General features: G+C 36.1%; 2 protein-coding genes and 1 non-coding gene across 10 annotated transcripts in view; all 3 read right to left on the reverse strand.

Annotated features, from left to right (window-relative positions):
• The window catches only part of FKTN (fukutin), a 102,027-nt gene that overhangs the window by 40,463 nt on the left and 47,824 nt on the right, over positions 1-13,740 (reverse strand). For 7 of the 8 annotated variants that reach the window (XM_032635492.1, XM_032635491.1, XM_032635490.1 and 4 more), the window contains 2 exons: positions 12,433-12,566; positions 9,957-10,084 (listed from right to left, as the gene is read on the reverse strand). In XM_032635492.1, the coding sequence (XP_032491383.1) occupies positions 9,957-10,084; positions 12,433-12,566 (262 nt within the window). The remainder of the gene's footprint in view (positions 1-9,956; positions 10,085-12,432; positions 12,567-13,740) is intronic. The other variant, XM_032635495.1, reaches the window with a different exon arrangement.
• LOC116755693 (40S ribosomal protein S23) lies at positions 1,063-4,690 on the reverse strand. The gene has a single exon (XM_032635498.1). The coding sequence runs from the start codon at positions 1,556-1,558 to the stop codon at positions 1,127-1,129; it is 432 nt and encodes a 143-aa protein (XP_032491389.1). The 5' UTR covers positions 1,559-4,690; the 3' UTR covers positions 1,063-1,126.
• LOC116756211 lies at positions 10,826-10,931 on the reverse strand. The gene has a single exon (XR_004350580.1). It is a non-coding gene; the product is annotated as a U6 spliceosomal RNA (small nuclear RNA).

Raw genomic sequence — 13,740 nt, forward strand, 5'->3', positions numbered from 1 at the left:
TCAAATAGATCAAGCCTGTTGATTTTGTCCATATCTTGCATATTTTTACTAGTTTCTTCTTTGCTTGACCCAGCAGTTTTTAAAATAAAAGTATACCAAAATCTCCCACCAAAATTGTGACATGTCAAATATTCATCAGAATTTCATCAGTTTTCAATTTATATATTTCAAGACTATATTGTTAGAGTCATAAAGGTCATGAATATTATTTCTTCTTGGTGAATTGTTCCTTTGTAAAATTATGTAGTGGGCCTTTTAATCCTTTAACAGTCTCCCCCACCGCAACCCGATAAAATTCTATTTTGTCTGATAGTAAAATTACAGTAGAATTTTCTTTGGCTAATAATACTGGGGTATATTTTTTCTATTCCTGTAATTTTCAACCTTCCCATGTGATTTTGCTTCAGGTGTGCCTCTTCCAAGTATTTTATAGTTAAATGTTTTCTATCTCATTTGATACTGTTTATCTTTTTGTAGGTTAGCTTAATCTGTGAATATTTATTGCAATAAATTATGTATTTGGACATATTTTGAACTCTAGAGCCAGACTATCTGGCTCAAATCCTGGCTTCACCAATTACTGTCGTGTGTGACCTTGGTCAATGTTTTTGCGCCTTAACCTCATGTATAAAATGAGGGTACTAGTAGTACCTCAGAGAGGTGTTAGCATAGAATGAAAAATATTATAAATGTAAAGTGCTCAGAATAGTATCTAACACACATAGTAAGTACTATAACAATGCTGACTAGTTTTATGATTATTTTTACATGTTTTAAGTTTACCATACTTTTTCTTTGCTCTACCTTTCCTACTTTCATTTAGAATGATAAAGGTTTATAAATTATCTTTTGTTCTGCTTGTTTGGAAGTTATAAATAATATTTCTATCCAGTAGTAATTACTGTTTGTAATATTTACTGTTTATTTTTCAAAAAACATGTTTCATTACAACATTTTCTAATAAAGACTTAATGTATACAGAACCTCTATCCTCTTCCTAAACATGGGACTTCGTATACTTTATTCCTTGAACACTTAACAAATCACCTCCTCCTCAAATTATTTTTTTTTTTTTTTTTTTTTGGCATATGGAAATTTATTACTATCCTGCTTTCATCATCAAAACTTATGATCTTGGTCTTTCCTTCTTGCCTTTATATAAGGCCAAAAGAGAGACATTGGCTACTTTGACAACCTTAAAGCGGACTCCAGGAATGTCACCAACAGCATGACCTTTGCGACCAAATCCAGCAACCAGAACTTCATCATTTTCCTCAATAAAATTCAAACAACCATCATTGGGTACAAAGGCAGTGATTTTTTTGCCATTCTTGATTAGTTGAACCCTGACACACTTCCTGATGGCAGAATTCGGCTGTTTGGCTTCAACCCCTACTTTTTCAAGCACAATTCCCTTGGCATGCGAGGCACCTCCAAAAGGGTTGGCCTTCAGGGCTGTGCCCAAATGGGCTTTCTTGTACTGCTTATCATGCCACTTCTGGTCTCGTCGGTGGCTACGGAGCTTCCTGGCAGTACGAAGACCGCGACACTTGCCCATGCTGCCGGCGCCACGGGCCTCCTCAACTTATTTTTGACACGTCTTTTTTTTTTGGTAAACAGGTAATGGCTAACAAATTTACTGACATATTTTATCCATTTGTGTGTCCACCATTTTTTCACATATATCTTCCTTCTGTGCTCTTTAATACAGTTTTAAGTGTGGATCTGTGAGACACAAATTTTCTTAGTCTTTGTACATATGCAAATGCCTTTATCTTGACCTCCCTCTTGAGTATTAGTTTTAATTGTACATAACATTCTTAGTTGACAGTTATTTCTCCTCAGCTTTTGGAAGATGTTACTCCATTATCTTCTGTCCTCTATTGTAGCCAAGGTATATTTGCTATTCCTTTATGAGCAATCTATTTTCTCTGGTAGCCTATAAAATTTTTTTGGTTTTGGTATTACTGTTTCCTTAAGAAGTATCTAGATGTAGATTTATTATTTATCCTGCTTGCCTGTCTTTAATTTGGAAATTCTCTTCATATGCTCCTTCTTCATCATTTACTTCATTCTCTTTTAGCTCAGCTATGTCTTTTAGACATTATTCATCAGTGATTTGTGTTTGGAGCAAAGGGAATATGGCAAGGTGAGGAATTATTGTGCCACATTAATTATATGTCATCAGCATCAATTTTGCCCATAGTTTTCTAAGCATTTCTAAGAAATCAACTCTTTGTTTTCTTTTTTTTGGTACACGGGCCTCTCACTGTTGTGGCCTATCCTGTTGCGGAGCACAGGCTCCGGACGCGCAGGCTCAGCAGCCATGGCTCACGGGCCCAGCCGCTCCACGGCACGTGGGATCCTCCCGGACCGGGGCACAAACCCGTGTCCCCTGCATCGGCAGGCGGACTCTCAACCACTGCGCCACCAGGGAAGCCCCTCTTTGTTTTCTTTTGTTTTTGATTTTTTTGGCCGCCCCATGTGGCTTGCAGGGTCTTAGTTGCCGGACCAGAGATTGAACCTGGGCCCCCTGCAGTGGAAGCGTGGAGTCCTAACCACTGGATCTTCCCTAAAAACCAACACTTGAAAACCGAAGTTACAGCATGCTGACTAGTATTTTTTTAACCATCTCTTCCACTAAACCTCTCACAATCCTACCACTGATTATACAGAAGCAAAGGGGTAATAGAGGAATGGCTAACACTTTTCAGAGACTGGACTGGAATATAGTCTCTCTGAGGTCTTTGTAGATCCCATATGCCAATCCTGTCCCAAACTTCTAACATATAATCAGTATACATATAGCATATACATGTTTTATAAGATAAAATTCTACCCATTGAACCTTGTTTTTCTGCTGACTTCCACTGTAAGTTGAGTGATTCCATCTATCTTATTGACAAACTCTCCTATGCAATCTCCATAGGACAGAACTAGTGAAGTAGAAGAAATTTATATCACCAATGAGTAGACAAATTAAAGCTTGTATGGATAGTTATCATTTAACACCTGAATGCACATACTTAATGACCATATCAAAGACTATTCATTTAAAGCATGCACAAGACTTTTCTTTAAGGCCAGAGGGAAAAACCTCAAGGCATTTTTATTTCTACTGCGTAACTTCCAAAAACTATATCTATAGCTCATCAACAAGTAATTAGACTCCAGCTGTGCTTGCTTTGTCTCAGACAATTTTTATAGGATTCCTTTTTGGATATAATAGATAATGAAAAAAGGAGATTAAATTACGATTTCAAATTTCATACTAAATACAAAAGGTTTCGTTTATTTTGATCTCAGATTATCTAATTTGTCCAAGCAGATGCAAATGGCTCCAAGTTTATCACTGCAATTAGGTCTGCCTTGATCAAATTCATGGCTTCTGGTCCCAGATATCCTTCTGTTTCTACTTGTGATCTTGAGCTCTTTTCTCTTAGTATCAATTTTCTAAGTCACAGAATTTTTTTCTCTTTCAAACTCTTAAATCAGTTTTTCAAGCTGCAATTTACACATAATGAAATGCACCCATTTTGAGTTTTGACAGGTGCATATACCTGGGTAACCACTAAAATCAAGATACAGAACATTTCTACTACCCTGCTTCCCAAAGCTCCCTGTGCTCTTTGGCAGGCATGCAGTCAGTCCACCCTGGCCCCTGGTGATCAATGACCTTTTCACATTCTTGACTGGTTTTGCCTGCTTTACAATTTCAAATAAATGCAGTTACATAGTACCTACTCTTCCTATTTGAATTCTTCCACGTAACAGAACTTTTGGAGATTTATCCACGTTATTGCATATATTAGTAGTTGGTTCCTCTCTGTTGCTAAGTAGAATTCCACTGTTTGAACATACCATAATTTGTTTATTTGGTCACCAAAAGATGGGCATTTGGGTTGTTTCCATTTTTTGGCTACCATGAATAAAACTGCTGTGAACATTTGTGTAGAAGTCATTTAGTGAAAATTTCCTTTTATTTCTCTCAGAATACTACCATATAGAATCTCTTACAGAATTACGTTCAAACAACAAAACATATCGCAGTCTTAAAAAACCAAATTTACTTCATATAAGTGAAAGGCCCGCTATTTATTCATTCTGAGGTAATATTCTCTTAAAAAAACAAATAAAGCTCACTATATAAAGAACTGCCACTTCTATATATTGTATAAGAATACAATTACCATATAACATGCATTCAATGTTCTTCCCTCCATGGTTTGGAGGTGTTACTAAGGAGACCTAAGACATAATCTAAATGTTGTAAAATATGAAGGTATAAACAAAGTAGGAAATATGACATCATTTTTAGAAAAGCTAATGTTTTAAATGCACTAATTTAAAGAAATTATTCAAATTTGCCTTTTAGCTTCACAGCTGTAAGTACGTAAAAGACAAATGTGTTTTTTGAGAGCTAGAACTATGGAAGCATAGTATCAATCCATGGAGCTGAGAGAGGCTACGAGTGGGGATTCGACAACCAACACCAGTCTTTAACTTCTTTTGAAGCAGTGACTGAAAACAACTGGGGTGACTTAACTTTATGGCTTTGATTCTCCAAAGGTGCTTCATTGGATCAAGTTATCAATCTGGTGTCACCCTTTCATCTTAACGAAACACTGTAAACTGTGCTTAAGAGGACCTGGTTTTAGTTTCAAGTAGGGTTCAGGTCTCACTCAGCCTGACAGATTTATCAGGACTGATTCTACCTATAACTCAGAAAGGACAGAAAAATCAGCAGAAGTACCCAAATACAGCATGAGAGAGGTAAAGGGAAAAGAAAAATCTATGGAAATTCAGAGGAAGGGGAGATTATTTCCATTCAGAGGTACTGAGGAGCAACCTCAAAATGGAGGCAACTCAATGGCAGATGCCCTCGAATGGCAGAACTGGGACATGGGATGACGTCTAATAAATAACCTGGCACTACTAGTGACACACTTAAAATCGTGGACTGAAATCAAGTTTCGAAAGGCTGGGGTCTAAATACACTGTGGTGTCTAGGATTTGATCCTAGAGCAGAGAAAGGACATTAGATAAACTGGTGAAGTACAGATAATATTTAGAGTTTAGTTAACTGTAATGCACCGAGGCTGGTTTCTTGGTTTTGACAAATGTACCACAGTAACAGTACGTTAACATTAGGGGAAACTGGGTGACTGTATCCAGAAACTCATCTGTATTACCTTCTGTGAATCTAAAATTATCACAAAACTAGAAGTTTATTTTTTAAAAATAGGGGGAAAAAAGGCAGGTAAAATAAAGCAAGCTGACAAAGATGACTGAGGAGACCTGTACAGCTGCAAAGAGACTTAAGGAGTCAAAGGAAAACCAAGACACTGAGCAGTAAAATCTTGTACTTTTATCAGAACATTGACCAATTACTCCTCTTTTTCTCAAATAGCACAATCAAACAATAATAATAATTCCAGTTCTGGGAATCTATTCAAAGAAACAACCCCTAATAAAGCTTTCACTTTATATATAAAGATGTTCACAGAATTTTTTAATAATAAAAAAATGAGAATAATCTAAATAGAATAATATTTATATAAACCTATTATTAGACCTTTCTCCATATTCCTCCTAAGTCTCCCTAACAAACTTCTCTATTTTTTATGCCACACTTCCTTGTCGCTGCTTCTAGATAGTGGATTTGTATCACAACTATACATGACACCTATTTAAATCACACCCTGCAGACAGAGTACTTTAATATTTGCTTCATGGTCTAGATTATGAGATCCTTGAGAGCAGAAACTAAGTTATATTCACATCAGAATCCTTAGCACATAGCAGTTAGTAAATAAATTTTGCAGAAATGAAATGTTAAATTATATAGGAGTCACACTTGGATGAGTCTAGTCTCACAGAGGACAAATCCAAATTTTTTGAAGATCTATACACTAAGCAGAAGCTGCATATATCAGAAGGCCTAAGTAAGCCACAGGTAGCCCCAGGGGTAGCAGATTTCCTATCAGAGGATACAGAGGTAGCTGTAATATTCTGACAATGTCGATAAATAGAAGGGCTACTTTCATGGAGGGAGTATTAACAATATGATAGAGATTGTGGTAACACTAACATTGTGTATGGGTAAGAATACGAGCTCTGAAGTGATATGGCCCTAGGTCTGAGGCTTAGCTCTGCCTTAATTTCCTCATCCATATCATGAGATGACAGTAAATCTCCCTTATAAACTTGTGATGAGGGTTAAATGAGATGATGCATATAAAAGCTTGGCATAGTGCCAAGCACAAAGTAAATACTCAATAAAAGTTAATTTTTATTATTATTGCCTCTTAAACTTCTGGCCTCTACTTATATCAGTTGATTCAGATGTGAAGGAAAGAAATAACCCAAAGGAATCTGGGCAGCATCTGTAAGAACTCTGAAGTTCTGGAATGACAATTTCACATCTGGAGGCATAGTTAATATATTCATCACTTTTTATTATTGGTGATTGGAACTTGGAGAAGAAAAATAAATATTAAAAATCCAGACAAGATTTAAGAATGGAATTTAGATTTTAGTTGAAAGTATAGGTTTAGAGTAAGAACTGAAGATGGAAGAAATATGGGACCTGGGAAGAAAATGCTTGCCCAAAGAGTAACTAATCCAAGTTACCACTGTGTTGAAGGTCCAGTGTTTTGTATCAGTGCAACACATGAGTAGTAATAGTAATAGAATAATAATATGGTAATGATAGTTGCAGCCGTAGCTAATACTTACACAGTACTATGTGGCAGGTACTGTTCTAAATGCATTACTACATACATTAACTCATTTAACCTATTAATTCTTAGATGGAAGCATTTAGGCTTAAGAATCCAACAGGTCTGAAGTTAAATCTTGGCCCTACCATTAATGGCCAGAGAACCTTGGACAAGTTACTTCCCTTCTCTGGGCTTTAGTTTCCTCATAACTAACTGGGAGTGAGAACACCTAACCCACAGGGATAATGTGAGGATGATCTGAGATTAAATAATAAATTACCTATCATAGTGCCTGATATATAGCTGATACCTGGTAGCTATAGCTTTACATTGCCATCAATATTGTAATTATTATTCAATCTTATGACCAAAAACATCATTCTGAAGGCATGCAGAATAAAGTTTTGAAAGGGGAAACTTTTTTCTTCCTTCCTCATTCCTCTTCACCTTTTCAAAAAATGGTAAGCATCCTATATTATTATTAAGCTTTTTCTCAGAATAAACTACACATGAATAAAAAGTAGAATATTATAAAGATAAAAAGACCCTTAGACTAGCTTTAAAGATTTTTCCCTCTAGGAACAATAGTGGTGAAAACTCTATAGTTCCTTAAAGTAAATAGTAGTGAAAAGAATGAAAATGGCATATGGCTGGGGGAATCTTCCAAAGAAACTACTCCACACAACCATCCCCTTTTCTCTTCTCTGCCTTTTAAGGTTACAGTAACATGATAGAAAATCTGAGACTCACACCATCTGTTCAGGCAGTTCTATCACTGCTCATTTCTCTCGTTAAATAATCAGAACACTTTCCACTTCCCAAACACTGCTACCATAAAGAGCAGTTAAAGCACAATGAAAGAAGACTTTTCTAGCCAGAGATGTAGTGGTTAGAAATGCACAGTTCTTTTGAGGTCTGACATGGGATCATGTCAGTGAGAAGAAAGAAATCCTTCTAAGAAAGCCTTAGAAGAAAAATTAAGACTAACATGATTATAATACAAGCTTCAGAAATTACTTTTCTTAGAACAAAGGTGACATTCTCATATGAGTTCTCTAAGAATAGGTGTGACAGTTTAATATTGAGATAATTATATAGGTTCTGATCTGTAAATTCCTTGTAAGACTAAGAAGAGAAATACTACTGCTACAGAGAGTATTAATAATAGCAGCTTATAATTACTTAGCACTCAGGACATGCTTAATTATCTTCAAAACCCTTTTTGTGTATTGACTCACTTAGTTCTTAAAACCATTCTATGCAGGAATTTCTATTATTGTTCCCATTTTACATTTGAGGAAACTTAGGTACAGATAATATAGCTGATAAAACGGAGAGCTGGGATTCAAAAGCAAGCAGACTGGCTCCATGCCTTTAATTTCTATGCTACACTATCTCCTAGTTTAAAAAAAAGCCTCTAAATTATGTGTTAAATTTGGCATCTTTATCATATTTGAATAAACAAACTATAGCTAAATGTCAAAAACACTTAGCTCCCTATTCACCTAGCCATAGTGAGAGTGTCAATTACAAATTCATTAACTTACTAATTTCTGTCTTATAATCTGAGCTTACTCAGCATGAAGGTGTTTGTTGTCATAAAGCAAAATAATTTTTTATAATAAATGAGTTTCGGGAATATGCTCCAGGATCAGGGTCAATTGGGATAATTTATTACATTGAGAAAAAGGCTTGGATTACTCTCAAACCTCCAGGACCAGTTTAACCTTACACGGAGACTCCCTGCCTTCAAACGGATTCAGTGATCCCAGTAGGGTATGTCTAAGTACCCAGGAGAAACCAGTCCAAGTTTGGAATTCTTCTTCTATGCTATGTAGAACATTCCCCAATGCTCCCAATGGCTCAAATTTATTCAATGATAGGAGCCCCAATCTCAGCTAGTTGGTGAGGGAAATTTATGCTACTGGTCATATAACAACCATAAGAATGACAACAACGATAGCAATCACATTAGCAATCATAATATTAATAATATTACATAATAATAACAATGGTAACCACCACTTACTGATAATAAGTGCTAAGCATTCCGCTAAGTGCCTCATACTGTCAGGTGTATTACAGAGGCAGTAGGGGGTAGTGATTAAAAGTATGAACTCTAGAGACAGGCTGCTGTCTGACTTATTCGCTGTGATGTTGAACAAACGACTTAAATTCTCAGCGCCTCATAGACTATCTGTGGTTGTTATGAGGATTAGATGTGTTAATACGTGAAAAATGTTCATAGTAGTGCCTGATACACAGTAGTACTACTCAAATTTAATGGATGAGGAGATTAATGTTCAGAAAAGCTAAAGGCCACAATTAGGGTGAAGCTGAGGCTTCCCGGGTCTGCCTGATTCCAGAGCCCTTCTCTGGGTTCTCTTTCGCATTCGTTCTCTCTCTCTCAGAACTGTGAACAGGCCAACTGCATCATAAAGGGCACTCAGTTACTCTAACTTCATTTTTGTCTTTCGTCATCAAGGAGTTTGACTATGGCAGTATTAAAAAAAAAAATGTTCAAAATGCCAATCTAACATATTACAGTCCATCAATTAATTCAGAATTGAGACACTCTCCCCCTGCAATTTTCTATCTGAATCATGTGTCTTAAGATTATAATTGGCAGTGTCTTTCCTTTCTTGGTAGCACATAAAATAATGGTACATCTTACAATGCGTATCACCTTACATTTGACAAAATATGGTAGCTGTTAAGCCCGATCACTATCCTTTAAGGATTAGCCCTCAGTCTATGTGTTAAAGGCACATTCCAGAGCTTGCCCAGCATTCATGACCTCAGCTCCAGCCAATCCCAATCTCCTCACTTAAACTTCACGTGACCTTAACAATCTCCTTCTTACTGACCCTTACCCATTCTCATCAAATTATCAAGCTCCTACAGCTCTAACAGCCAATCAGTTTTTTGGCTCAGGCTCTGGGCCTGATTTTTCTGTTCCTTATTTTGGCTTTCCCTTTCTGATGACTCAAGGGCTTCCAATCACAATGACTCTATGGACTGACAAACCCAGGGGCACTTGCTCCTCAGGGACTGTCCTTATAGGCAGTCCTCACTTCTCAAGCATAACTGGGCTCTCTGGGAAAGCTGAGAAAGTATAAGCTAACAGTGAGACTTGACAGTCTTTTTCCCCCCCCCATTTTCAGTTACTTCCTTATTTCTACCTTCTGCAGTTATTACTACATCCCCTTTTGTAAGTACTTATCTGATTCATACTTAAATTTTTTTCCTGTTTTGGCCTGAGTGCCTCCATTCCACATATAGTCAGTCTCTTCATAGAAGAAAAAAATGTCAAGTTTTACATCATCTTTTCCCTGGAAAGATAGTTCCAAGCTGTCTTCTACCTAGGGAGAAGATGAACATCTTCACAGACTGAAACAAAGGAAGTACATTTCTTAAAATTAAAAAAACAAAAGATTCTTATGTTTTATACAGAGAGAGAGTATAGGTTTCAAGATACTGTTTTTCAAGTTGGAGCACTTCTGAAATTGGGATGCATCAGTAGCACACCATTGTTTGATTTCTTTTTTTTTTTTTTAACATCTTTATTGGAGTAAAATTGCTTTACATTGTTGTGTTAGTTGCTGCTATATAATAAAGTGAATCAGCTATATGTATACATATATCCCCATATCCCCTCATTCTTAAGTCTCCCTCTCCTACCCCTTTAGGTGGACACAGAACACTGAGCTGATCTCCCTGTGCTATGCGGCTGCTTCCCACTAGCTATCTGCTTTACATTTGGTAGTGTATGTATGTCCATGCCACTCTCGCACTTTGTCCCAGCTTACCCTACCCCCTCCCCATGTCCTCAAGTCCATTCTCTACGTCTGCGTCTTTATTCCTGTCCTGCCCCTAGGTTCTTCAGAACCTTTTTAATTTTTTTAAGATTCCATATATATATGTTAGCATATGGTATTTGTTTTTCTCTTTCTGACTTACTTCACTCTATGACAGACCCTAGGTCCAACCACCTCACCACAAATAACTCAGTTTCATTTCTTTTTATGGCTGAGTAATATTCCATTGTATATATGTGTCACATCTTCTTTATCCATTCATCTGTCAATGGACACTTAGGTTGCAAAAATATGGAACGCTTCACGAATTTGCGTGTCATCCTTGCACAGGGCCATGCTAATCTTCTCTGTATCATTCCAATTTTAGTATATGTGCTGCCGAAGCGAGCACTGATTTCTTAATTAAATGCACATAAAATAATGTTGCTTTTTACAACTGATGACAACTCAGAGTAAATGACTTATAGTAGTTAAATGGTCACTCGGCAAAACATCCTGTTCCTGAGCCCCTTTCTGACTAAAGAAGGAAAGTAATCAAAGAATAATTATTCCCTTTAATAACCAAGTAAAACTATCAGGAAGTAAGTCTCTCATCACAATCAATAAATGAGTACTTATGTAACTGTGGCATAGAAACCCATATATCAATACATTATATACATGAAAAAAAGAAAAAAGAAGTTAAAAAGTACAAAGAATTCTGAGAGCACTTCCCTAAGAAACTTATCCTACAAATAATCATGTTCCCATTGGACTTGGTGCATCTGTCTGTGGCAGCACTAATCACTTAATTGTTTATGAATTTGTTTTCTCCCAATTAGACAGTGGACTCCTCAAGGATAAAGACTGTACCTTATTCATCTTTGCGTCCTGGGTGCAGAGCTCAGTGCCAGGCAGAGACTGAGTGTTAAGGAAACAATTGCTGAATGACTAGAGTTCTATTGCTTTGCCTTTCACCTCAGGAAGATATTTTATTAAATTTTAAAATAAACTGGAGTGATTATGATGAGAGAAGTAATTTTCCAGGGACTAAACATACTTCTACTTGCTTTCCAGGTCAACACCTCTCTGGGAACAACCAAATTAAGAGTAAGGTCATTGTCGGGATCATAGGCTTAGGGCATAGGAATCAAATTGTCTAAAAGGAGATTTCATCTAAGCCACAATGACCTATTCCTAGTTGACCTGTGAGAAAACGGCTATGGACAAGGACATGTGAAATAAACAAGAAACCCAAGTACTGTTTGAAATGATTCCATATTTTTTTTAAGCTTTTTTTTTTCTTTTAAGGGGACCATTTTTTAAAGTCTTTACTGAATTTGTTACAACATTGCTTCTGTTTTGTGTTTTGGTTTTTTTTGGCCGAGAGGCATGTGAGATCTTAGCTCCCCAACCAGGGATCAAACCCACACCACCTGCATTAGAAGGCAAAGTCTTAGCCACCAGACCACCAGGGAAGTCCCTGTATTTCTAATTCTTAGCAATCAATGGAATGTTTCAAGTTGATAATAATATGATGCCTAAGTGAACATAAAATTAAATGACTCACGAGAAAAAACATAACTTCAGGTAGGGTAGATGAGATTCTTACTTATTAATCATATATTAATTAATTATGTTATATTATTGCCTAATATAATGGCAATAAATTCTTCTGCAAGAGTCCAAGCTCCTTTTTGCCTTCTCATGGTCAATAGAAAGCCAGATTTTCTAGTTTTCCTTAAATAGTGCAGAAGTCACAAGTGGTAATAGTCTTCTGCTGAACTCATCCTGGTCGATAATGAGTGATAAAATGCTACATACAGTGCTTTTAAACATCTGTGACTTGCTTAATATAAACTTTACTTTTGAGACATGTTACTAATGAAGTAAATCAGATTTTTTTTACTGACCTTCCCAAATTTGTGTTTGAGTGGGAGTCCTGCATCTTGAAATGCTGAAATAATATCAGATTTGTAATCTTGTATAAAAATTCCTAGGTCAACATCTTTACTATAAGGAATAATGCCGCACTGCCGATACCATCCTAAAAAAAAAGGAATGAGAAAACTTTTTTAAAAACTGCAGTTTGGAAAAAATTAGTCATTATTATAATGGATAGTCTTTGTAACAGTGTATTTTATTTCACAGGATTAGACTTAGTGTGCTTTACCAAAATTGAAAAAAAATTAGATCCCAACTTAATATCTGTGATTATAGGAGCCACTTGTTGAAGAACATTTCTTTTATTCCTTCCTTCCTTCATTTTTACTGGTTTGAGCACTCAGCAGCCTCAAAAACTTTCATGATGTACTGTAATTTCTGAATAAACTATTAGCTTGGACTGGGCCATCCATTTAAAACATTAAGCTACTTTTTAAAATGTTTAATCATAAATCTCTTATGATGAAGGTTGCTTTTAAGATATGCTAAACAATATAATTTAATTCTTTTGCTTAAGCTATATCCCTTTCCTGAGCAGTAATTTGTAGAACTTAACAGCTCTGAACAGCTCATGTCTGATGGATCACATGAAAAAGAAGAGCAGTACCAGCCTCAATTTTCAGCATACTGTCAAAAGATATTCCTACATATTTACTATGTATCTACTTCTAAATTGGGTGCTATAATAATGTTCTAAAAAGGCAAAATTTATACCTTAATATTACTAAGGGCTCTGAGTTTCTCTTATTATCCTTCTAATCCTTCCATTCAAAGTATTCAAAAAGTAAATAAATGTCTATGATTATCTTTGAGAAATACTGTTTGGAATTCTAAACTTTAACTTCATTTTAACATAGATCTTTCGAAGCTTAGCATGGGATCTCATCTCTAGTTTAAGAAAAATCTACAATCCACATCTATCAAAGAATCATGAACTACTAAAAATGGAAGACTCCTTAAGTATCATCTAATCCAACGCCCTCATTTTATAAATGCCCTTAAATTAAGAAAACCATGGGGCTAAGAACTCAAAAGATATCATGATAAATGATTATGAAATATTTTTGATGACAGTCTATAAAACAATCTTACTCCAGAAAGTTAAACCTTAAAGCATGTATCACATAAATGAGATGTACTCTTTTTTTGGGGGGTGGGGGTTACTCTAGCTGGAAGCTCCTTGACAGGAAGAACCATGGGAATTTTCCTCAAAGCCTAATTGACAGGATAACCATACATCCCTGTTTACACCTGTTGTACCAACATAATTACTAATG

This window comes from Phocoena sinus, chromosome 6 (assembly GCF_008692025.1).
Source record: "Phocoena sinus isolate mPhoSin1 chromosome 6, mPhoSin1.pri, whole genome shotgun sequence".
NCBI lineage: Eukaryota > Metazoa > Chordata > Mammalia > Artiodactyla > Phocoenidae > Phocoena > Phocoena sinus.

Coding starts and splice junctions, on each gene's coding strand:
- LOC116755693 (XM_032635498.1), bottom strand. CDS start 1,558: ATGGGCAAGTGTCGCGGTCTTCGTACTGCCAGGAAGCTCCGTAGCCAC.